The 26,618-nt window shown below is 40.6% G+C and overlaps 1 protein-coding gene and 1 long non-coding RNA gene across 7 annotated transcripts in view; one reads left to right on the forward strand and one right to left on the reverse strand.

The window, feature by feature from the left end:
* Positions 1-106: 106 nt before the first annotated feature.
* Positions 107-8,847, forward strand: LOC122463270. Its single transcript, XR_006286456.1, has 2 exons — positions 107-5,284; positions 8,039-8,847. It is a non-coding gene; the product is annotated as an uncharacterized LOC122463270 (long non-coding RNA).
* Positions 8,359-26,618, reverse strand: part of UBE4B (ubiquitination factor E4B) — a 64,898-nt gene continuing 46,638 nt past the window's right edge. For all 6 annotated transcript variants that reach the window (XM_007053715.4, XM_037880952.2, XM_037880953.2 and 3 more), the window contains 12 exons: positions 26,223-26,361; positions 23,898-23,997; positions 22,873-23,000; positions 22,419-22,517; positions 20,757-20,992; positions 18,921-19,047; positions 17,791-17,935; positions 14,941-15,075; positions 14,011-14,202; positions 10,943-11,117; positions 10,173-10,319; positions 8,359-9,683 (listed from right to left, as the gene is read on the reverse strand). In XM_007053715.4, coding sequence (XP_007053777.2) covers positions 9,622-9,683; positions 10,173-10,319; positions 10,943-11,117; positions 14,011-14,202; positions 14,941-15,075; positions 17,791-17,935; positions 18,921-19,047; positions 20,757-20,992; positions 22,419-22,517; positions 22,873-23,000; positions 23,898-23,997; positions 26,223-26,361 — 1,685 coding nt within the window. In that variant the 3' untranslated portion in view covers positions 8,359-9,621. The remainder of the gene's footprint in view (positions 9,684-10,172; positions 10,320-10,942; positions 11,118-14,010; positions 14,203-14,940; positions 15,076-17,790; positions 17,936-18,920; positions 19,048-20,756; positions 20,993-22,418; positions 22,518-22,872; positions 23,001-23,897; positions 23,998-26,222; positions 26,362-26,618) is intronic.

Raw genomic sequence — 26,618 nt, forward strand, 5'->3', positions numbered from 1 at the left:
ACTATGTCATCGCTGGAGACAGTTTGGTACAATAACATCGGCAAAAGCAGATTCAGCAGTTACAGCAACGTGACTGGAGACAGGTAGAAAATAATGGAACAGCTGTTGTAACAATCATTTCAAAGACGCTAAACATTGCATGCTCCCAAGGCAGTAAAACAATGACAGTAAAAAGCATCCAAACTGGGACTGCCAAAAATGTCTTGGCATAACACATTTCCAAGATGCCCTTAAAAATTAAAATCAGGAAAAACTGCTCTTTTTGGTGTATGTGACGCAGCATGAATCATCAGCCCTTCCTCTGTGTGTAAAAAAATTTAGATGAAAATGCAGCATGGAGGAATAAAAATAAAAAGCTCTGAATACAGGAGAGAAAACATGTGTCCCCCATTCTGAGGATTTTGAGAGAGGTAAATATTATTTCAGGGTTGGGTTTTTTTTAAATATCTTAGGTATAACTTCTCCATTTTCTACTATTTTTTTTCCTTTGATCTCTTCTTCCAGTGTATCAGTCTCTGTCAGCAACAATAACTTCCTCCAGAGACACACGCGGTAAGAGTCGTCCAGTAACATGAGCCCTTTCAAAAGGTACTGGATTGATCCCATATTTTGTTTGAGGGCTGTAGCTTGGTTGTTTTGGACAGTAATTGACTGAAGAATATGTTAGTTTCTGTATTGTTTTCAAAGAGATCAATTTTTCTGTTTTATGAATCCTATAATGACTGATCTCAGGAATTTTTTTTTTATGTCTTTTTTTCTATTAAGGGAGGCAAATAGAGGTTTCTTTAAATGAAAGGATGTATTTTAACATATGGGATTACAGTGTGTCCAAAATGTATACTAACTTCTTAAGATAGGATCTACACTACAGTTAAGACATTTGTCCCCTAACCTGGCTACAATACAGATTCGTTGTATAGTAGAGACGCAATGCATCCAAAGCTTTAGCCTGATTACAGAACATCCCCATTACAAATTGTGATGGTTAACATATTTCTTTAATATCCAGTTAAGTGTATATGGTATGTGACATAATTCCTGTTCAGAGGAACTTTGGGAGAGAGGGAGAAGCAGGGGAGAGGAGGGAAGGAAGGAGGAATATGTAGAATAAGGCTGAGGTTGTTTGCGTAGTACAGTTGCAGTACCCTAGTTCTTAAGTTTTGGTTTATTTAGAATAACTTTTACAAATGTTTAAAGGGATATAATTAGAGAATCAGTTTAGAGATTGTGGGGGAAAAAGGTGGATATTGAGGCGGGAGGTTGAATGGCATACAGGAGCGAGGTGCTTGTTCTTTCTACATATAGGTAGCAATCTGACAGAAGACATGGGGATTCTTAAATCTCAAAATAGTGATTTTGTGTTTTTGTGTTTGGGAAGTGCTTAAAAGTTAAATTCTTTGTGCGTCCTTTGGCAACCTCTGCTAAATACAGGACACTGCCTGTATTTAGGCATTGTACTTTGTCATCTAACGATTCCGTTATATTAGAATCATCTTCATTTTGGCAGTCCTTCTCCAACAGCCCAAAAAGACTAGCTCCTAAAATGTCATAATGGAGGATTAACCCAATACCCCATGCACAGCTGGATTGACACTGAGAGCAGAGCTGCTCATTTGCACACTCCCCCATGCACAAGTTGCCCATGACCCCAGCAGGCAGAGTGGAACCCTACTGGATCACTCTACCTCCACGGCCTTGTCAAACATTTTGGACTTAAGCCTTCACTTCTGTAAAGTGCTGGAGCCCCTCTATGCTGCTCTTTGAGATACTTCTGACCAAATGAAGGGGAAATGCTCCTGGATTCGAGATAATCCAGACTCCAATGCTGGGATGATTGATCACTACAAAACAGAGCTTTTTGAATAGGTGTGGATTTAAAGAGGAAAATGTAATAGAAAAGAAGCTTCCAGGGCTCCAACAATAACTTGCAAAACCCCAAACTCCCTGATTAAAAATTTACAATCATACAGTCTTGTTACATAACATTTCCTCATTTTTCTTGTAACAGTTGCATACATCCGCACTAGTTTAATACATACAAGTATAATTGAGTGCCACCAAAACATTAATTTGATGTGCTCCCTAAAAAGTTAGAGAGGGGTAAGGGTTTGTTTTTATATTCCTGTGCTTAAATGAGTTGGAGAAACTATTTTTTAATATGAAGCCCTATAAGAGGAGCAGAAGGGGCTCCTTCAGTGGCTGAAGCAGCAATGCCCTTTGATGACAACATGAGGATGTTCTGAATCCCAACAGTGAATGGTTAACAGTAGCAAGCCATTGACTGGATGACACATTCTTAACTAATCATAAATGGGGAAATCATCATCCAGTGGGGCCCCCCCACATTAATCTGTTTTTGGTCCAATCCTGTTTAATCTCTCTATCAACCCAACTTCGAAGAACACTTATCATTCCTGGTAAAACAAACAGTGGAGGAGTAAATGACAGTTCAGTTCTACAGCATAGTCTGTTGAACAACATGCACTTTAATACAATTAAATGTAAGGTTTATGTATAGCAGAAACCAAAATGTAGGTCACACAAGGTAGAGGAGAGTATTTTGGAAGGCAGTGACGCCACAGAGCTTTGTGTTATGTGGATAACGAGTTGAACATGAGCTGACAGTATGATGCAACTGGTTAAGAGAGCAAAGGCAATAAACTTATTTGTATAAGTAGGGGAATACTGAGTAGGGAGATGTTACCACCACTGCATGCATCAGTGCTGAGACAGTTACTGGAAGACTGTGTCCACTTCTCATGTCTGCACTTTAAAGAAGTTTACTCCTAGAGAAGGGCTCACAATCTAATTAGCTTAACAAAGAAAAGGTTAAAGAGGTGACTTGATCATGATCGAAGGCTATATCTACACTACCACCTATATCGGCAAAATGTATGTCACTCGGGGGTGAATATTTCACCCCCCGCGTGACAGAAGTTACACTAACATAAGTGCTAATGTGCACAGCGCTATGTTGGTGGGAGAGCTTCTCTTACTGACATAATTTATGCCACTCCCAGGGGTGGTTTTTTTATGCTGATCAGAGAGCTCTCTTTAATTGTCATAGAATGTCTTCACCACACGTTGTACAGCTGCGCTGCTATAGCACTAAGTGTAGACCTGGCCTAGGTATCTACATGGGTGGGAAAGATTGACAGTAAGAGATTTCTTTAATCTAGCAGACAATTGTCTAAGATCCAGCAACTAGATCTGAAACTAGATAAGTTCATACTAGAAATCAGACTTCTTATAGGAGAGTAATTAAACATTGGAACGTCTTAGAAGAAGAGGATGGCTTCTCTATCACATGATGTCTTTCTAAAAGATATGCTCTAGCTCATCTAGAAGTTATGGACTTAATACAGGAATCATCTGGTGATGGATTTGTCATGCAGGAGTCAGACAACATTGTTATGGTCTCTTCTGGCCTTAATCTTTTTTTCCTGAAGAATGAGAAGGCAGTAGTAAAAAGATAGTGATGTATCATACTGCCATATAATAGCCCAATCTGACCCTTTGACTATAGTAGCCTGTATTACTATGAAGACATTATATAGTGTGGGAAAGTTTACATGGTGTTCTAGAAATGCACTAAGATAGCCCTTTCCATGAAGATGCTATATTCTGTCATACAAGAAATCTGTCCTGGGAGAGGAGAATGGATGGCTATTTGGTGGAAGTAGGCTAGTGGCTCTCAACCTTTCCAGACTACTGTACCCCTTTCAAGAGTCTGATTTATCTTGTGTACTGCCAAGTTACACCTCACTTAAACTACTTGCTTAAACAATCAGACAAAAATACAAAAGTGTCATAGCACGACACTTGCTTTTAGTGAAGAAGTACTTGCTTTTTCATTTTTACCATATAATTATAAAATAAATGGATTGGAACAAATATTTTACTTACATTTCAGTGTATGGTATATAGAGCAGTCGAAACAAGTCATCGTCTGCATGGAATTTTAGTTTTTACTGCCTTCGCTAGTGCTTTTTATGTAGCCTGTTGTAAAATTAGGCAAATATCTAGACGAGTTGATGAACCCCCTGGAAGACCTCTGTGTACCCACAGGGATACATGTATTCCTGGTTGAGAACCGCTGATGTAGGCCATAGAATTTCCCCAAAATAATTCCTAGACCAGATCTTTTAGAAAAACATCCAATCTTGATTTAAAAAGTCAGTGATGGAGAATCCACCATAACCCTTGGTAAGTTGTTCCAATGATGAATTATTCTCCCTGTTAAAAACTTATGCCTTATTTCCATGCATAATGCTATGAATCATGCAGGTTATTGGTATTAATAGATTCCTGCTATAAATCCAGTTTGATGATCTCTAACTAATCCCTCAGAAAGAATGGGATGCTTTCCAAACAGCACTAATGTTACAATCACAATACTGCTTTTCAGTTCACAAGTATGCAAATATCAAAGTCTGCTTTGGATTGGAAGCCATGAATTGGATTGCTGTGAAAAACCAAGTGACTAGGACATTCATAATTTTTTCATAGGGGGGGCAGGGGAAGTTAAATTTTATTTCATAGAATATCAGGGTTGGAAGGGACTTCAGGAGGTCATTTAGTCCAACCCCCTGCTCAAAGCAGGACCAAGCCCCAATTTTTGCCCCAGCTCCCTAAATGGACTCCTCAAGGATTGTGCTCACAACCCTGGGTTTAGCAGGCCAATGCTCAAACCAGTGTGCTATCCCTCTGCCCCTGCAGACAGAGCAGGTTGGAAAGTACCATTGCTTTCTGTTGCCACTTTGAAAACCAAAATGTCTCTCTTATTTGGGCTTCAGTTCTCCTCTGACTGAGGCCAGGGTTGCTGTGGAGGTGGCCTCTTGAACATTTAAGGAAACTTTCCGAGGAGCCTTCACTCAGGCTCTAGCTTCACACATGCAGATCAGCAAGTTTAATAAACTCATTTGCAGACATCTTTTTGAAATGCCCAGCCATAATATTACAGCAAGCGTCAAACTGATTCCTGCTTTAATTCACTAAAGCATAGTTTGCGCTATCTGCTCTACAATATGTAGGGGAGGCTGCTTCTCTAAGTTTTAGCCACTTATTTCCCCCATATTTCAGCTCCAGCTGTATGTAGCAAAGGTGGGACCAGCTGCTTTTATTCAACTGAATTGTTGTTCCTCATTTGAAGACTGTTTACTTGGGATTTTAATTTATATTATTTCCCTTACATGTTCGTTAAGATACTTATTAGCCTTCAACTGCACATGCTCATCAGAGGTTCCTGAATCCATCCCAGATGAAGATGGCGCTGTTTCAAATGGTAATGACATTTATGCTAAATTTCATATAATTTTCTTACCTTCTTAGGTCTAGCACACTATGAATGCTGAACTTTCAAAAAGCTATTATGCTTGATTTGATGACTTCCTTAATTCTATGCCTTTCTGAAACATTTGGTCTTGTTTTCTCAAAACACAGTTATTTCCTTTGTCTGCTTTTCCTTGATGAGTTATAACTGATGTCCATGGTAGTTCTGCAGCACAGTGCAGCACTTCAGACGTTCCAGGTCAAATTCTGATCTTGATTACGCTAGTAAAAAGCCAAATCAACCACAGTAAATTACTTCATCTACAGGCTTGTAAATCCTGCAACAAGTATACATACCACACACCCTTCTCCTGGATAAGCCTAATGAAACTTCCTGAAGGTGTGACGACACGCGAAATGCTACAGCAGCACAGCTGCTGCAGTGGTGTCAGCGTGTAGACACCTACTACAGGAATGGAAGGGGTTCTTGTGTCACTAGTAAATCCATGTCTCAGAGGCAGTAAGTAGGTAGCTCTTGGTGTCTGCTTGACCAGGGCTTTGTACTCCTTCAGCACCTTACACTGAGGTTCTGGCTGTACTTCTTCCCACACCTCCTCATTTTACACACTGCATCTGTGGCCATAAGGGGAGTTGCAAGATCTCTTTGTCAACCCCCTGCTGGCCAAGATAGCCCTCCATCACACTAGGAGGAGGAAAGCTGGGGAGCAGGCATGTTCTGTGACTGTGGGGTCTATTTCTTGTCCCTTATCCCAGTGGTTCTCAACCTTTCCAGACTACTGTACCCCTTTCAGGAGTCTGATGTGTTTTGTGTACCCCCAAGTTTCACTTCACTTAAATTACTTACTTACAAAATCAGAACTAAAAATAAAAAATGTCTCAGCACACTATTACTGAAAAATTGCTTATTTTCTCATTTTTACCATATAATTATAATAAATAAATTGGGGTGTAAATATTGTACTTACATTTCAGTGTATAGCATATAGAGCAGTATAAACAAGTCATATGAAATTTTACTTGGTATTGACTTCACTAGTGCTTTTTATGTAGCCTGTTGTAAAACTAGGCAAATATCTAGATGAGTTGATGCAACCCCGGAAGGAACTCTGTGTACCTGCAGAGGTGTACCACTGGCAGGGGTTCTTTGCTCTGTGTCTCTGGATCCCTGATTTTCAAGCTTTGACATCACTCCTGTTGAATGTGATGTGAGCTGTAGCTCATGAAAGCTTATGCTCAAATAAATTGGTTAGTCTCTAAGGTGCCACAAGTACTCCTGTTCTTTTTGCAAATATAGACTAACATGGCTGCTACTCTGAAACCTGTTCTTCATTTGTTGTCCCCAGTTTTCAGTTGCAGCATGGGTCCAATGGCTGCCCCACTTTGGTTGCGGGGGGGAGCTAGACATGCCTGTTCCATTACCCACAAGTAGTACCAGGGCTTAGGTCAACTTAATCACATAGAGTGTGAAATTTTTCACAGCCCTGAGCAATGTAATTAAACCAACCTAATTTTATAGTATAGACCAGCCCTGAGTTCATTCTAATGAGTCATTCTCTTGATGCTTGGATGGGAAGAAGTGGAAGAAAATGCACATATGTCATAGCTGCTATTTATATAGACTAAAGAGTGAGGTTTCTATTGTGCTTTCCCATTGAAAAGGGTGGTCAAACAATAACCCTTCTGCATAAGATTCCACTGTGGATCAGTCTTTTGTATTGAATACTGTCAATGTTTAATTTGTAATGAAAAGAGGTGCCAGGGCTCAACCAATTGTTTTATATTCCTAACTGATGCAGCAAGCCCAGAGGTGCCAGGGCTATGAACTGTCAAACTTAGAGGTGTCAGGAATCAGCCCTGGCAAAAATTAAGCACTGAATACAGTACTCAAAGAGAAATAGCAGTGAGAAATTTCTGCCCACTTAGACAAAAGGAGCCCTCAGGGCGGAGACAAGATATACTTGTAATTAGTGAGGAATGTATTTGACTTAGTCTCAGTTTCTATCACTGAAGGATGGATCCTCTGTCTTCAGTTTGCACTTTTCACATTTTAATCATCAGTCCTAAATCTGCATGAGATTGCTTATAGTTTCAGGCATCCTTAGCCCAGGAAGCAGGTGAGCAACAAGAGAGAAGAGACAAATCTATCAATGCAAATATCTAATTTGGAACAGCTGAATGGGAACTAAGAATTTTTCCATCTCTCCTTTCTCCAAACACACATTCAGAGCCTGTCAAGGTGAAACCATGACAATTTGAAGATCATGCATTAAAAACAAACAAGCACATTACTGAATATGCCTCTTCCAGCAAACTAATGATGAATTCATAACTCTTGCAGAGCTTTTCTAATAGTTTTAAGCAATAAACGTTTGATAATTAGATGTCTTCCCTATTGGAAGTAGTTAGATGAATCAGTGTTTACACACAGAAAATTAGTTAGGCCTTATCTTTACAAAAATTGAGTTTGTGAAAGGGACATTCCTTATTGGACATCACACAGTTATAGCAGAACCCAAAAGCCATGACCAAGTGTGATGGTAAGTGCTCCTTCAAGGGTAGCTTTTTTGTGGGGGTTTGTTTTGTTTTTAAAGCCCTCAGTGTCAAGAGTTATGGATAAATCAGCCAAGAAGTGATAGAAAAGACTCTTCATCCACATGCCCCAGGATTCTCCATCTCACTAGCAATGCAGAGAAATACTCCTCCCTTCACATTTTTTCCTCTTCTCATTTATCCCACATCTCTCAAGGATCTATGTTGTGGCTGGCTGAAGAGGCTGAACAAGCCTCTGTTCTGGAGCCTGTCCACCTCACTCCCTGCTCAGCTATGGATGGATGTGAAGTGGCGTGAGGCTCTCCCAGCTGGGAAAAAAAGAGCCTTAGCTTGAAGGTCCCACAAGAGGAGAATCGGCATTTATGTTTACGCAGCTTTTCACGTCTAATTGGTTTTCCTCTGGAACCCTAAACTGATTATCAGCAAGATTTCCAGCAGCAAAATAGCCATTCCCACCTAACCATTCCATCCTTTCCCCTCCTTCAACAAGCCACTGAAAGATGGGGAGACAGAAGGTTCCTTGCGAATGTGTATCACCATTTATTTTAGTTCAAGAGTCAGGAACTGAACAGAGGACACTGTCAGCGAAAAACAAAAGAAACAACTTTTTTTTTTTACAGGCTTAATTTTAAAACACTGCGGTTTCAAATCCTTTTTAAAAAGGAAATTCAAGTATCTTAAGCAGGGGGCAGTAATACAAAAATCTTTTTTTTTTGGTTGGTTTTTTAGTTTTTCTAAAAAAATTCTACATTTCCTGCACCCTTTTTGCTTTGGTAAGGCCAAGCCATGGATACAAACTGGTACGCAACATAAAAATGACCCCCACCCCAAATTACAGGCTCCAAGAATAAAAGGATCCACTCTCCAGAGACAAAGTGTCACGGCTCAGAACTGTCACTTAGCATACTATGTCTCCGGCTTTAAAAGAATTTATTTCTTTATTTTAAGTCACTGAAGTCCTGGCATTCCCAAACACCTCCTTGGTAGCAGCTGTTTCAACATGTTCTATCATAAGGCTTTTCAAAAATACCAGAGCATCAAGATTTTCTCTGTTCAACACAAAGAAAAGGGACATCTCAAAGAACAACTTAAAATCCGTGTGTCAAAAAATTTTTAAATTATTATTCTTGTGTGTCAGCTAACACCAATTAAAAAACAAATATGCGAATATGTATAATATAAAAATACGATCCCAAGATTAACACTTTGTTGCAGGCACAATTATCTCACAGAATATGTTCTCCTGGGGGCAGGGGAAGGACTATTTTCACTGTGGAGTTTTGTTTTTGTTTGCATTACAAAAAAAAAAAAAAAAAAAAAAAGACAGCAGTGCAGGTTTTGGGGGGGAAAGGAGAGGGAAAAAATGTTATTTTAGCAGCAAAGTGTCCAAGGTTCTAACCACAATCAAATTAATGAATATCTGGCTGTAAAAAATAAAGTTGAAGGGATGCTGCCCTGATCCATTCATTTTTGCTAAAATAATTCAGCTGTAAAACCCCCAAATTGTGACATATTGAAGGACTTTGTTTTGTAACATTAGAAACTTCCTAATTTGTCCTCCACACTATTGACCATTGTTACCATTTAAATATATGTACAAGAATTAAGCTGCTTTTCTTCTCGTCCACATGCTTCTGGTCATTATTACAAGTCAGTGGTGGTGGGCACCCTGAACGTTAATTCAGTCTTCAGCTTCAATGGATTATATGCACCATCATCACTGCATCAATCCATGCCCTGCTCTTCTCATTGGCCTTGGTGTGCACTGCAAGGGAGTTTTTAATGATCAGTGTTCTGCTTGTCTCTCATCCAGGCTTGGATTTGCTCTTTCAGTTCTGGCACTTGGAATGAAGAGAGAAAAAAATTTAAATAGTTAATGTGAAATTTGTGAAGTTATAGAAACATTAAACTGTGAAACAACTATGGGACAAATAGTGCTGTCCTTTGGTTAGGACAGAGAATGAAGAGGGAACCCCAGAGCTCTATTTTCTGCGCTGGTAATGAATTTGCCATGTGGCTTCAGGCAAATCACTTAATCTCTCTCTGCCTCACTTTATCTATCGACAAAGCGAATATAATATTTACCTACCACTATAAGATGCATTAGCCTAAATGGTGGGAGCTCTGGACTCATTCAGATAAAGAAGGGAAAAATACAAAGACTGACCACAAAGAATAAAACTTAGAAATTTTCTGAGAGACGTGGGGCCAAAGCTGAGAGTGGGGAGGGCAGAACTGGACTGCTGCTCTATCCAGGCTATGACACTACCCTACAGAAGTTTGAGACATACCCAAGGGTACAACCCTCCATCAATAAAAGGCAGAGCTACCTGGTTCTAGCATATTTTCTGTCAGTGTCTGCCGATTGAAGGGGTCAGTAGAGGAGTTCAGCAGGTGTCGCAGGATGATTGATCTGTCCATGATCGTTCCAGACGGCAGCCTCACAGGGTCGGTCATAAGAGTGTCCATGAGTGGATCTGATGGGACAGATGAAGCTTATGTAATTAAATTAAAGAAACAGAGGGGAAAAAAAATAAGTGATTTCCTGATGCCTCACAGCGCAGAAGTGACCTGGAGAATCTCTCTGGATCATTGAGCACCAGATACATTACTGAAGTGACACAGGGTACCCCAAAGAGAGGAAAAGCAGCGTTCTTAGGTGTCTCCTGCTAACTGATCCAGAATTGGAGTGAAGATACCATCAGATTAGAGCTCAGATAGGTGGACAACTGCTGCTGGAAATGGGGAATTGCTGGGATGAAGGCTGCCCTAGCATGCAGAGCTGGCCATTCACGTAAACTTTGGAAGGAGAACAAAGTGTAAAGTGCGAGCATTTCACTGTGCTCTCAGAGATCTTGTATTGTTTTATGACCCATGTTTGCAAAGCTGGTCTAAGCACATGGCTAGGTATGAATAATGCAGTCCCTGGACAACTTTGCTCTCTTCACTCAAACCTGAACTGTTATCACTGAATTGGTGGAAGATTCAGGACTACAGAGAACAGTAGGCTGTTTCCACTAGAAATCACAGGTCTAAATTATACATACCTTATATATACTTTAACACCCCCCCCCCAAAAATATTAAAAAGATCAACCTGCCTCTGAATTCATCTGGCGCATCGCTATAATCGATTTCTGCACGGGCATTCTTGGCAACAATTTCCTCCACTTTCTCTGCCAGCAGTTTGAATTTTTCTATTGCTATCGTGGACTTGATTCCAGCCTTCCTCATCTTTGAAATAACCTCCTCAAATAGCTCTTTGCTGTAGGACCTCTGCAAACAAGCAGCATAAAGAGAAAATGTGAACTCGTGACAACTTTGCTCAGTTACAGCATCTAACGATCTTAAAACACTTTGTAAAAATAAACTAATTAAGCCTTAACACCAATGTGAGGTAGGCAAGAGGTATATAGGGATCACTTCATTGAGCACTGAAACGTAGCCACCACCTCTGGGATGGAGTGCAGCTTCTGGACCACTGTGTATCTATGTAGGATAGAAAATGAAGAGTACTATATCCAATTGGAGTTGTAGAGGAGTTTATGGAGGCCAAACTTAATTGTCAGAGTTGGTGTTTACTCAGAACCCCTGGGTTACCACCCTTACTTTTGTGACACACACTATGAACACAAGGGGTATATTTTCTATTTCATCTAAAAGGATGGCAGCTTCAGCTACACAGGCTTTCAGAGGGAAGAGTGTCATCGACTGAATCACCACCACTCTCACCCAATCATTTCTTTTAGGTATTCTTCCAATAATGGATTCATCCCAACCCTGATTTGCTTGTGAGATGATCATGGCACAAGGTGATGCAGTAAGGAGGAATAGCAGTGCGCCCAAATCTCCCACCCTGCCTTGCAACAGTGGGATAACTGATTAGAATAGAGTCATCTTTTTCCACAAGGCACAATACGAACACAAATGAATTCGCACATGTTGGTGGAAACATCACCTATAGTTTGGCTTTTCTGAATTATTAACTGCTATAATTATTGCCAAGGGTAGTTACATGCCATGCAAGTGTTGGGATGTGGGAATCAGTATGACACTGGAGAAATCTAGAAAACAAGGATGAAAGCACAGAGTATCTAGCCCACCCACCAGGATGATACTGGTAATCAGGTGCATTGGGAAAAAAAATATCAGATTCACCAGCTAAAAATGGGCATGCAGTTGCTATAGGGGATAGGATGATGATCTGTTTCTCTCTGTGACAAAGTGGAAGACAATTCTGGGAAGGGACAGAAGAGGAATGATCCTTAAAAATCCTGCTGCAAAAATCAGCAAGAAGTCTCAGTGAGGGAGTTGGTACCTGCTGGGAGCCTGCCAGTTTGATGCACCATGCAGCACACTGCAGGAACAGCAGCACACTGCTTCTAGAACTGTGCAGCTACACCTGCCACAGGCAGAACGCATACTTTACAGCTTCAACTGACTTACGCATCAGTTTAATCAAAAACTAAGAATAAAGCCATATACAAGAACTTTTGCAAACTGCTCATGTTCTGGAGACTATAAAGCCACCTACATGTATCTTCAGAGTGCTGGGCTTTGAAATAAGCCTCTTAAAATTTATTTTCATAGTTTCAAAAGCCCTCTTTTAACAAACACCTATTTAAACTACACCGTATGAGACTGAGTTAAGCAACAAACACGATTTAACATACTGGGTTTTACGAGTTGCTGTTTTCTTTGGGAATTTGTTCTAAACACAGTGGTAATTCTCTACTCTGCATTATAGATCTCACTGAAACATTGTATTCAATGCTCAGGACACAGTGTGCCCACCCAAACTCCATGCCAACCTGGAGGGCAGAACATAATTATGGCACTGTGCCTGGGGGCTGGCAAAGCTCTTCAAATTTCTTCTACATACTAGGACTGCAAATCAGAGCTCCATCAAAATGCTTTAGAACATCTCTGCCACATACAGGCAACCTTTTAGAACATACTTTTTACCCAATCGCTATTACAGCATCATGTGTTTTCTTGGATTTTCCTTCCTGTTATTGCCAAGACACTAGTCACTCCCCCCACTTTTTTTTTTTTAAATGAGAAGCCGCTTTGTGTTATCCAACATTAACTCATTTGTACTAGTTACAACTCAAATGCACAGCAGCGAGGTGGGGACAAACTAAAATAAAGCATATTGGTGCAGGAACTGGAATAGTGTTAAAGGGACACTGTCAATTTAGAAGTTCCAGATAGCTAACAAAAGGCATCTTTTTACCTACATTACTGACACCATGTGAGATCATCAGAATGGAAAAAGCTTAAAAATCCAATTTACTTTTCTCTATTTATGCTGTTTGCTTCCTGTATTTCTCAGCCGGGGGGCGGGGGGGGGGGATGATTAATCAAGTCACTTCCACAGTTCTGCTGCTTGGAGGTGCACACTCAAAGGGGAATATTTACTTATTTTAAAACCATTTCCATCAGAATTCTAAGCAGCCCTAGAAACATTTCTATTGGTCTTTAGATTCTGAAAAGCTTGGCTTTGTACAAAACAAAACCCTGGACCAACATTTGTCCTTTCAACTCTCAAACAACAGGACACAAGGTTACAGATGAGCCATAGTTTACCTATATGATCAATCACACACACACACACACACACACACACACACACACACCACTTTTATAAACATAGAAGTGTCACTCTAAGGATTATTGTTGGAAGGAAATATGTTCTAGAGGAATGAGCCTAGATTTGTGAGAAGAGGCCCTTAGATCACAGTTCCAGTTCTGCCAGAGACCATCTGTGTGGTCATGACCTCAGGCATGATCAGAATCACTCTTGTGCCTTGGTTTCCCCTCTAAAGTGGAGGCAATACTACTATTACTCCTACCTCATAGGGGAGGCTAAGCAGGTAACAGTTAATGTTTGTAAAATGCTCTGCATATGTAAAGTGCTACATATATTCTATGAACAACTATGTATTATTTATATAGCACGATAGGTTTGCAAAGCACTTTATAAACATACCTATCTCAAAGGAGAAGAGAGTGCCCATGCAGAGATTAATCATGGAAAGTAAATTGAAGGAGGTTGGTTGGCAGTGCACAGGTAGTGGGCAAGCTCTTCCAGAAGTGATTCTGGAAAGCTCTGCCCGTTCTGTTTGCCCATACCACCGCCATACCCACCTCTCTTTCTGGAGCTCACCTGGTCGTCGGCAATTGCTTTAGCGAAGCGAGCACAATCTAACTGCAGGTAAATATCAGTCAGTTGGTCCAACAGCTTCTTTGGTTCAAACCCATATTTTTCAGGGTTTTCAACTTTCAGGTCACGGCACTTGGGGCCACACAATTGCTGAAGGTTAAAGTTCAGCATAGCAGCCAATCGTGGACCAAGTTCCTAGAAGGTCAAAATAAAGTACAAATGAAAACAAGGAGGCACTGGGGAAGGGACACCACCTTAAGGCCCACATGCATCTGGCTCAGGAATTCGAGACTATGATTTCTCTTCAGGAAGACTGCCACCGATTTCATAAGTTTCACACGGTGAGCCTTTCCTCACTGCTATCTCCAAGCAGTTATACTTATATCCAAACTCAAGTATTCATCATATGAAGTAGAAAACAATGCAACTTTTACTGAACATCTGCCCAAAAATACACATTTAAAAAAAAAAAAAACGTGTAGGTAATATAATTCCAGGTGGTGTTTCTGCTGGTGACAAGATGAAAACATCACATGCCTACATCCCTCTTCAGAGTGCAACAATCATGGTGACTTTTCTCAGGCCGGAAGGACAGAAACCGTCTCCACAAACGTAAATCCTAGAATGCCCTTCCTCCCATCTCATCTTGGCATCATTGTAACATGCTTGTTATAATCCAAACACAGAGGGAATCTGTGATTTGTCTAAAAGCACCATTAACATCTCAGGGACTAAGGAAATGCATTTTATAGCACCAAATCATTGCTACCAATAATACATATGCTTAGAATTAGATTTCAGTGCACTGTGGATAACATTACAGCTTATCTCCAGGATTTTATCCAGTAAAGAAAAAGAACCAACCCACATATTAAAGAAGCTGGAAACCAGCCAGGCAATGAGGAACACTAGAGCAGAACAGTTTATACTTACAGGTCTGAGGAAAGGCTTCTGAACCTGCTTGGTAAGGATATGGAACATATCAACAGTTTCTGTTGCCAGGGCAAGATACGAGCGAGACACACGCTCATCCTGAGCAAGCTGAGACTGCCGAGCCTGTTGCTGGTCCTAGAAAATAAACATGCCACAATTACAAGTCCTTATAACTCCCTACTCAATAGCTAAACAGACATGATCTAACAGCCTTTTGGCCGGGAGCAGAGTGACAGACTGTGGTTCAAGTTGTATTAAGACGCTGCTCCTTTATTTAAGGTACAGCTCCCCTTCAATAGCATGTCCTAGACAAAAATCTGGGGTGGTGGAGGGGTATAAAAGTGGATAGTATCAAGGCTGTAAAGTGCTGTATCACTCCAAAAAATGACTGTACAAATGGTATCGTGGTGGGGTCCCATGTTTAGCGAGTCTCACTGAATCCATATCCAATTTGCTCAACATACAATTAAAAGGGTGGGTTGGGTTTCTCCCCCATCCCAAAGACCAGCACTGCAGAGTCAATGTTGGAACAGAGAGTCAGGCTGGGTTCTTTCTGGCTTGTTCATTAACACAGGTAATAAAGCTTCTAAAATTGGGACAATTCTTTAGATGTGCCAATTCACTCCTTCACCTAGTAATGGCTCTGCCATGCTAACAGGAGTAAACTGTCATAAAGGCTTCAGAAGAGCAAACCTGATTCTGACTGAACACATGAAGCAGAAGCCGTGAAGGTGATTTTTTAGAGAGTCATTTTGCTGACCCAGAACTTCACTTTGAATCTTCTTTCTTAATTACTTTTATGGGAAAGAGATAAGGGCTCTCAGATCCACACATCTTTGAAAGGTAAATCAGAGAGAGTCATGTGGATGAGTTATTGCACAACTTTCAGCTCTGAACAATTAGCAGCAAGCTCCTACAGGACTGTCAGGTGTTGAGGTCATGCTGTTTGACACTTGAAAGGTACAGTTTCTCTAGATTTGAAACATGACTCATGACCTATATGTCACAACCTATTAATGATCTCCAAATCTTCTATTAAAACTACTTGACAAAAGTGCTGGAGAATACATTACAGTGAACTATTCTGCCCTAGCTGTGGGCTGGACTGGAGGACAAACAGAACTGTTCCAACTCTAATTCCATACAAGTTGTATGGAAGAACATTATTTACAATCATACACTCAGTCAGTATGACTTCAATTATCAACATGGAATATAGATGTTCCTCATATAAGGAGTTCCACTAGGTGACAACAACAAATGTGAGAACAACACTAAGTAAGTGAAGTCCACAAGGAAAGTTAGATCTAAAGTGAGGAACAGTAAGAATTGGACCTTTGAGAACTTCATCAGCCAGGGAGCTATCCCCCCACCTGCCAGGGGCTAGATCAGCCTCTGCTGATCCAAAACCCTGAGAGAGAGCTCTAAATGCTAATTCCATACAGGGTGCTGTGTTGGAGCCACTTCTAGATTGAAACAAAGACAAAGTAGTTTTAATCAATACAAATGTTATAAAAATAGCTCAAGAGATGACCAAGAAATGGTCTTCATTTCCAGACCCATCAGCTTTTACACTATCCTTATAATATTTACATACTAAAGCATCACTCTTTACAGTCCTTTTGTATAGCATTATTCATATTTTACAGCTATTGCTGCAATATGAAAAGAAGACAGTGTTGCTGACTACAGCCAAGTGCAGTTGTCAGTTTAATATTTGATAAATCTTCTGTCAGGGGATTATATCCTGCACTTGTCAATGAACTGGACTCTAATCTAAAAGGTCGTTTCTATCTCTAACTTTTAACACACTACAGTAATTTGTATTCTTCCCACTCTGACAAATATCACAGACATCAACATGTCTGCAACTAGATAATCCATTGGAACTACAAAGTGGAACTTGAATCTTCTGCTTCACACATACACATGCAGGCACCTAAGCACCAAAGATTACAACCATGCAGAGTATTTCCACCACTGTATGGTAAGTGAATCCCAGGACAACTACATACAGTCATTTACTATCCTAGTAAATTTTAAGTTTATCCAAGACTATTTAAGAACAGAATAATCCAGCTGCCTACTTTACATTGGGCTTTAATGCTCTATTTTTTGCCACCACTGTTTGCACTGTAAGGATTATCCACTTCCAAGATTTGCACTCACGTGCTCTATCTGAGCCAGCTGTCCACATTCTTGTTGTATAAAAGTTTTAGGATAACTAACGCTTATCTGTATCAAAAGGAGGAAGTAACACTGCAGGGAAAATACAGACTTTAGAACATTCTTATCTGAAAGGAACTCTGCAAAATGGATCTTCCCTTTCTATATGTCTTTTTTTATTTCAGATTTTTGAAATCAATAACCTCAGTATAAAAATATCTGACATTGGTGGGTGAATGCATACAAATATTGTATAATGACATTGAATCCTGAAATTTATTCTCTTCCTTTCCATCCCAAAGCCTGCTTTGAGCTCAATACATTAGAAGAAAAAAAGCTCTTAGCTGGAACAGTTCTTTGAAGTGAACTCAGCTGGTGTGCATCTTCCAGAACTTCCTTTGAAAAAGGATTATAAGCCTCAATTTCCCCATTTAGCATTTTAAATACACCATCTCTTAAAAGTCTCATATCCCCTCCCCCGCAATGCCAGCCCTGATGTAGCTCTGCAGCCTGGATTCTCTTTCACGACGCAGTGCCCAAAGTGACCCTGGCCATGGCAGCAGCAAGCAATGCCACTTCCAAGGGCAGCTCTGCAAGAGCAGCTCTTTGGTGCTGCCCTTAGCCAAAGAAATCCTAGCATAAGAAAGAAAGGGGCACTGTGGAAAAAAAAAAAAACATGCTCACCCTAGGCAGCAGGTCCCACTGTTCTTTGTTCTTCATCTCCTCTTGAACTTCATGGATCCGTTTTAGGGACTCCAGACTCTCGTCCAGCAAGAAAGTGGTGTCGTTTATCAGCATGTTGATATAGCGAACAAACTGCTTCCCAGAGCTGGAAAACATTGAAATGCCTTTGTTGCTGCACAGTACAACAGGAGCATTCAATCCAGAACGCATCTCTCAGTCTGGAGCACTAGCAACATTCCTTCTTCATACCACAGTTTGAATAATTAATACCCCCACTCCAAAGGCCAGATGAACCAGAGTCCAGAGGCACCCTATATTCCTCTGTGTTTAGAATGGCTATAGTGGAAAGGCCTAATCATGTAAGCTGGGACTGATCAAACGAGGTATCCTTCCCGTTCCTGACAGTAATAGCAAAGTAAGAGCAAGAGAGCCTAAACAAGAATAAAGCAGGAGGAGGGAAAATCCGTCTTCAATGGACAAAACAGCTCTTGTTGGCCAGTGACAGAAACATTGTCAAATATCTAGGAACTCACAAGAGAGGCCCAAACAAACATCACCAGGGTCTGGAAATGGAATCTGGGACAGACCAGCAGGGAGAATAAAAGGATGAAAGGGATAATCCCTGTCTCTGCACATTTGTACTATAACACGATGACAGACATTAACAACTGGAAACGAAGTTAAGTATGCTCAGAAAAATACACAGTGGTTCCCAACTGGGATCACCACCATGAGCTCAGGAAAACACTCAGAAGAAGCATAAGGTAGCAGCTAAGAAAGACTAAAAGAAAAGCATTTTCCAGGTATTTGTGGCATAACATGACCAAGGCATGGGGAGAGTGCAGAAGATGTGCCCTCCAACATGACAGAGCATCAAGCATTATGCACATCAGCATAGGGAGGCACATTTGAAAATAAATACTGGGGGGAAGTTTTCCTCTTGCACCTACGGATCTTGTAAATTTTTTTCATGTTCTGAAGCTAAATATCTTTGAGTAGTCTGGCTCTTCAGCTACATATCCTAGTTGGAGGGATCAGCCTCAGATCCTTACTCCAGTGGTCTCCACACTTCAGAAATCCAAGGCAAGTGTCTAAGCAGTTATCTCTGGCATTTACAACATTTTACTCACTTGAATTCTTCCATGAAGGTGCCATGATGAGCTATGTTCTGCCAAAGGCTTTTGAAAATGGTGCTGATATGGTAGCGGATTGTAAATTTGTCATAGAACTCGCTGGTGGCTCCAGTGTGCTCAACATCTGAGAAGAAAATAGAAGACCCCAGTATTAAAACTAGAACCCCATCATCAAAATTTCCCGCCAGTATCCTGTGCTGATTACTAGGTACCCATATACCACACTTCCCACCCCCTCAATCTAACTGGTCAGGTACAGCTGAAAGCTGCAAAAAAATAAATCACACCTGTAAAACTCCAACTTGGTCCCCATTTTAAAGAGGCATCATTCACTTTATTTCTCAGAATCAACCTTCCTTTCAAAGGAAAGCAAGTTTCATGATGCAGCATTTTTGGAGGAGAATACCTTACATACTACTTTTATTCCATGTTTAACAAAAACCCACATTGTTTGGGCTCTCCAATGTGTGAGATGGTAAAGACAAATAATTAAAGTGAATATAGATACCCATAAAAAAACTGGATTACTGAATACAAAAATAAAAAATCTCTACCTCAACATTATGTTGAATATTTAATCACCCTGCCCCGCCCCAAAAAAATTAGGAAATTGAGTTGTTTCTGCATCAACTGTAGACCCCTTTCAAATGTATAGTAATCTGATTTAAGAATATCCATGTCTCTCAGGGTTTAATATTTCTGCTCATCACCACAGCATCTGACCACTTTCCATGTAAAATCAATAGCAATAATGAAATCTCTAGCATACCTCCTGGGGTGTATGGTTCTTCTCCTTTTTTGGGGTACTGCTTTTGGTTTTCATTTTTTAGATTTTACTAATTTACTTGGGGTTTTTTTTGTTTAGATTGGTTGATGTTTTTCAGGGAAAATAATATGGTTATTAGTGGCTGAAAACATGCGCAGTATAGTCGACAAATGCTTACTAGAGAGAGAACTTTGAACTGCGGGGAGATTATACTATACACTTATTCTGCTGTAGTGACCATCCCAGAGTAAGCAGCACTGTACAAAAGTTAAGGTCACATTAACATACAACAGAATAGGGCAGAAGGATGTAGCCAAATTATGAAAGTAAGCAAGAAAAAAGAACTGAAAAAAAGGTGAAGCCAGAACACTCAAATGAATTAACTTTTGTGCATTTAAAATATCAGCATATTCTATTAGTGTAGGTTTTTTCTTTGGTTTTTATTTATTTATTTATTTTTTAGGAAAAGAAAAATAGCATGTGTGTAGGACTATATGATTCCTTTTCTACCCAACTGTTATATGTTCTGTGACTCTGTGCTCCACAGTGCAATAAAGCTGGCAGATCATGGTAGATTTGAAGCTGAGATAGCTGAAAGGCCACTTAGACTCACTGGATCCCTGGGATGTATGTTTGAAAAGCAAAAGGCGGCTAGGAGAGATGGGACATCAAAGGGGATTGCAAGGGACTGATGACTTCCCAGAGGCAGAGCCCGCAAGGGCTGTCCAAGGTTTATATGGCTATCAAGGTACTTACAAGCTCATGCACAAGAAAATTTCAGCTCCAAGCACCCCCTCCCACCCCCCAAACGTGGAAAAAAAGAAAAAAAAACCCACCTTTCCTGCCTTGGAATTAAAGTGCCACTGCAGCACTGCTAGTGTCAGGCTACAATAAAGCCGCACAAAGACGGTCAGAAAGCAATATAAACAAGGCATCATCTAAAGATGTTCCAAAGGACTGACCTTGATTTTTTTTTGAGAGCCTAAGCCGACTGACAGAACCTCTTGCCTTACAACGCTTTCATCCCTCACCGTGTTGATCAATACCCTGCAAACACAACATCTTACCTGTATAAAACTTCATCAGCGAGGGAACTAACAATTTAGTGGAGAGAGGATGATTCTCAATCATTTCAAAGAACTTCTGTGTCCGTGGCTGAACAGCTGGGTTGGTCATGAACATCACCTCCACCAGCTTTGCTACCAGATACGGGTTTCGGATGTAGTTCTGGTTGCACAGCATCACAACAAGGAACATCACAATGTCCTGAGTGCAGGGCTCATAAAGCACCTGAGGAGAGTATCTGAAGAGAGGTAAGAGGGAGGGGAAAAAAGCAAAACCTGTAAAGGATTCAGCTACATACTTGTCTCAGGCAACTCAGGTCAGACTACCTGTTAGCCCGAGCAAAAGCACAAGTCATTATGGAAACTACATTCTGATGAAGTTACGTTAGGCGCCCTTGCCAATAATAGTTTCCTGGGACCGCCTCTGAAGCACAGCCACAATCAGTTGTTACATTTCATATGGCGTCAACACTACTTTGAAGTGCCACTTTAATGCTACCTCCTCAGCATGCAGGGACAACTGCTGCCTCTTTTTGAAGCACTGCGAGAAAAAGACAGGGGCTGAACATGGAGCTGAAGAAGGAAAATGACTGAGATCTCTTGAATTCTGTGAATACCAGTGGACCCACAAGTCTGAGGGAACAACCATATTCAGCTTTAATGAGGTAAATCTTAGAAGTTAATGTGATTCTGGCAAATCTACAAGTTAAAGGGCATTTGTTTATTAGAGTGTCATTGCTTATCTTTAATACTGCTCTAGAGATGGTGAATACCTCAGACTTTATTAAGATATCAAAGAGAAATTACCTTTTTAACATGTGGTACTACATTCAATTTATAATAGTCTAGGAAAGCATTTCCCATTCTGGAGGGCAGAGTCACTGGTGATCCCCCTACAGACTATTCTAAGAGAGACATCGGCAGCAAAGGACATTGGGGCAGACGTAGAGTAAGGCAATCTCCTTTGCAAAAATGCTCCTATGCCTGTGTGTAAAGCAGAAATTGGCTCTTTGAAAGCCATGTCCACAGCCCCATTCCTCTTTCTGCAATGACTCCGAAGGCAGTCAGCAACAAAAGCAGCTAACACGTAGAGGGCTGCATGCAACTGCAACAGCCCACTGCCGCAAGCTTCTCTTCTTGGCTCTCATGGCGCACAGCTTTGTGCAACAGGAAACCAGCCTAGCCCTATGGAGTCCCCAACAGATGCTTAGTCCATCTGCCCAGGCAGCATGCAGCCTTCTAGTGAGCTGGAAAGAGGGACAGAGACTCACAAAAGCAAGAAAAAAAAATTGAGAAATGAAAGACAATTAGATAAAAAGCCCTAAGAAGTAGGAAAAGACCAGAGAGAGGGGAAAAAAGCACAGCTAAAGCAAACCCTGGATCTACCCTCTCAGACATGCATGCAGGGGAGCCTGCAAGGTCTAAGCAACTGATATTCACCACAGTTTGCTTCCCCTCACTCTTCTTTTTCTGCTTTTTTCCCCTCCAGAGAATCACTGATCACTGAACATTTTCTTATTAGTCCCTCCCTTTCTGCTGGAACTGACTTAGCTCAGAGTTCTGACTGGTTTTCAGTTGTAGAGAGGGGAGCCCACAGACAATTACAAGGACACCATCTGTGATGTGGGACACATAATAGTTTGCCTCAAACATGACTTTACTTACTGTACAATAAAAAATAAAAATTCAGCAACATCTTCCACATAAAACTCGGGCAGTGCTGCAAACATCTTCGGGACATCAGGATTTAAAGGCAGTATTATGCTGTGGAATAGAAAAGAATGACAGGGTTAAAAGGAGGACAGCAGAATACCAGGGTTAAATAATATCTTCTGCACTCTCCTACAGAATTGCCGAATAGCCCTTTACAGATATCCTCATAAATATCTGAAGTTTTAAAATTCAATCTCAGCACTTCCGATTAGCAAAACATAACTCAGGATTTTACAGCGGTAACTGAAATAACTACATAAAATCAGACTTACGGTCTAAAAACAGTCATTCATTGACAAGAAGCAATCACAAATTTAGGAATCCCAGGAGGTGGTAATGTTGAGGAAGAGACAGCTGGTATCAGATATTTGAGATAGTGATTTACACTCCCAGCCCTAAAACTCACTTGGGATAGGCAGGGTCGAGGATTCGAAGCAACAGCTGAATCACCATACCATAAAAATTCAGACACCGCCTCAGAAAATTCTCATCTAGCAAACCAGCATCTGCACAAGCCTTGCACCGCACCAGTTTCTGCAGGAGGAGGGAAGATGCACACAAAAGGCTAATCAAGAGCAAGATACAAGAAACACAGTATAAAGATCAAATCCATCCACTCCACTCAACACTCCCAATAATTAAGACAGTTCTGCCCCTCCCTCCACACACAATATTTTATCATTGCCCAAAGAACAGGACACTTAAAAAAATCCCGCAATATAATCAACAAAGACAGATGAGTACAACTCAACTAGATCCACAAGGAGAAAACCTTCACTGACTTGTAGTTAAGGAGCAAACACTCCAACAGTAAGAACAGGAGAGTTAAGATAGAAGATCTGAGAAATTGTCAGAAAAAGCTGTCTAGATGGTACAGAATAGAAAACTGCCATCCATGTACAGATGCAACAATTAAACAGGGTACTGAAATTCATAATGCAGGATTCCAGTGCATCCACTTTGGAAAGAGCTCAGGACTGAGAGCCAGGAGCTCTGGAGTTCTAAATCCAGTTTAAACAGAAATTGTCTGAAGCCATGAGCAAGTCACTCACCCTCTTTGCCGTTATTTATCCATCCGAGAAATGGAAACAGCAACACCATCATTTCTTAGAAGCGTGTTGCAAGAACTGACTTGTAATCTGCTTTTACATTTTGAATTGCTCTATAAGTGCTAAGCAGTCTCATCCTGTATTGTACTGTGCATATTATATAGTGTTATTAAGTCAACAGGTATCATACAACAGTGTAATATATTGAAAACAATCCTCCTATACACCTAAGATATTTTGAAACATCTATGAAAACATGGTTGCTAGCACACCTCTTCCGTTGGAAAAAAACAAAAACAAAAAAAACCCACTACTACTACCACCACCACCACACCACACAGGTTGACAGGACCAGTTAATTGTCATCCAACTAGTTACAAACCTTAAGTTGTGTTTTACAGCGTTTCAGCATTTCTCGATGTCTGGTAGCTAGAGGAGACTCCTTCCATTGACTTTCATTGTTTTTCAAATCTTCCACAGTCCTGTAAACCACATGAAATCACTAGTGGTGACAGTAAAGGGGGCATATGTTGACAGCAGGTAAAACATTTACTCTACCTAATTTCAAGTTACAAAGGAAAGAAATTTGGGAAGAAAGAAAAATGAGATTACAAAAATTCATCAGCTTAGTAGAAACTATCCCTCACATTCACCAGGACAGCAAGTTGCTCTTGCATCTTTTGAAAGGGAAGACAAAAATCTTGGGATACACTAAGTACACTAGTTCCACAATTGAGGACTCCATTAAGCAAACAAGAACCACAGCAAAAAATTATTACTGGGAAGACAGTGGGGAAAAGGATTTCCCCTCCAGACACATTCATCATTTTATCACATTTCAAATACTTGGTTTATACCAAATTCACAATCTCTACAAAAAGCAGAGTTAAAATCATGTAATTAAGAACAGTAACCCTGTATTAGAGCAAGGCTGATCCAGAACATCTGACAGGCAGGCAAGCGAAGGCCATATCTAATTCACCCCCCAAAGTACGAGCAGAGAGATGAAAAGCAGAAGCTACTAGAGGAAGATGGGAAGGTTGGTATCAGGAACAGTTCAAAATACCTTCCTCTCCTTTGTAGGACAGATACAAATGCACTCCCAGCACCTCTCTCTCAACCTCCTTCTAGAAAAGATTTCTCTTGGCAGACCCCTTCCCCATGCACAACCCCCATTACAATTCAAGCCTGTGGGGAAAGAGCACAAGCAATGGGAAAACTTCTCATGCTCTCCCCTTCAGTGCAAGGCCCATCATTATAACAAAGATTAAGTTTTGCCCCCTCCACCATGGTCACAGTAAGCCTAGATCTAACACGGGATAAAAGTGAAATGTAATGACTATGTCACATCATCCACACGAAGCTATTCAAGTCTCATCATTTGGACCTAATTCATTTAAAGTAGCAGCTGATTAATATTTTGTGTATGTTGTATTAATCTTAATGTATTTTAGATTTTATATTCTACACTATTATGATTCTATTTCCTACCACACCTGGATGTAAACTAGTCTCTCTCCATACCCCAGCCTCCATCTGCTGCAGATTATTATCTGACCTTAATTCTTTCATTAGTGACATCAAAATATATGGCCTGAGTTTACAGAGGGCTAAGCATTTCCTCATAAGTGTTGAGCATGCATGGAAATAACTCATGATTGACAACACTACATTCCAAATAAGGAAAAAGAGGAGTGATTTCTTTTTTAAATCCAGGGTCTGGTTTATTTGAAAACACTTGTTTGTGTAAAACATGTGTTGACTGTTCACACACAGATATCTACAGCTTTTCTAGCCTTTTGTAGGTCTACACTGTAAATAAAGTTCAAAAATCCTCCAACAAACCTGCCATCTTAATGTCAAGGGACTTTTACTAAGTGAATGCAAGTATAAATAGTGGAAAACACTGATACTGTGCAATCTGCTCTTATTTATTTTAACTGAGAAAGTTCCTTGAGGTTTAGAGATCCAGCAGCTATAAAAAGTTTATCTGGATTCATGTCAAGAAAAAGGAAAAACAAAAGCATCTTCATGTCAGCGTCAGAACTTAAGCAATTTTTTTAAAATGACAAACCAGTAGTTGAATTACGTAGGCAGTTACCTTAGAATTCACTGTGAAAGCTTTTATAGAATGAAGGAGATCATCTGATAGCCACAAAGAACAGATAAAAATCTGTTCTGCAGGCAGATATACAACATCACAGACATAGGATATGATATGCTGCTTGTCAAGCAACCACTACAATGACCTGCATGTCAGAGGTACATGTGCATTCACCTCCACAGCAATGCAAAAGGCTTAAAGCACCGACATCCCCAATCATACCACTGACTGTTCAACAAAGTTTAAACTATCAAAACATTGCAACTCTGTACACCCTACAATGCTTTCAAGAACTGTCCAGTGCTCTCTAGGACTACCCCTAGAGTTTCAGATCCTATCTAGAAACCGCATTCACGATCGATGCCATTGCACATTAGCACAACCAGAACCTGCAGAGACAAAATACTCTGCGAGAGCTATCAAAGCAGCAGACTGACCAATTGACAAAACTCCCCAATACTCCATAGCATGGATTTACTTAAGTTGTAGTTTTAATTTCCATCAAATTTGCAAGAACCATAATCATACATAGGAAAGCACCTACGATTCAAGGTGGCAGGGAAACTGTAGAACACATGCTAGGTAACTAACACAATTTCTAACCTGTTGAGCTCCCTGATGGCCCGCAGTCTACGGATGTAGCGGCGGCAGCTTGGCAGGATAGAGAGGTGATGGGCATGCAAGGTTAGGAAGAAGCATTCTGTTGGGAATTTCGGTTCAGAACATGGAGACTGATCCCTGTCTACAAAAAAAAGAACACACAGGATGAAGGAGAGTAAGAAAAAAGCTACACAAATTAGTGCAGGGGTGGCCAACCTTAGCCTGAGAAGGAGCCAGAATTCACCAATGTACATTGCCAAAGAGCCACAGTAATATGTCAGCAGCTCCAGCTCCTCCCATCCACCGGCGCCTCCCGATCGGCTGTTTCTTGGCATATAGGAGGCTCTGGGTGGGAAGGGGTGAGGAGCGAGGGCACAGCAGGCTCAGGGGAGGGGGCGG

The sequence above is a fragment of the Chelonia mydas genome, chromosome 18 (assembly GCF_015237465.2).
Source record: "Chelonia mydas isolate rCheMyd1 chromosome 18, rCheMyd1.pri.v2, whole genome shotgun sequence".
In the NCBI taxonomy this organism is placed as follows: domain Eukaryota; kingdom Metazoa; phylum Chordata; order Testudines; family Cheloniidae; genus Chelonia; species Chelonia mydas.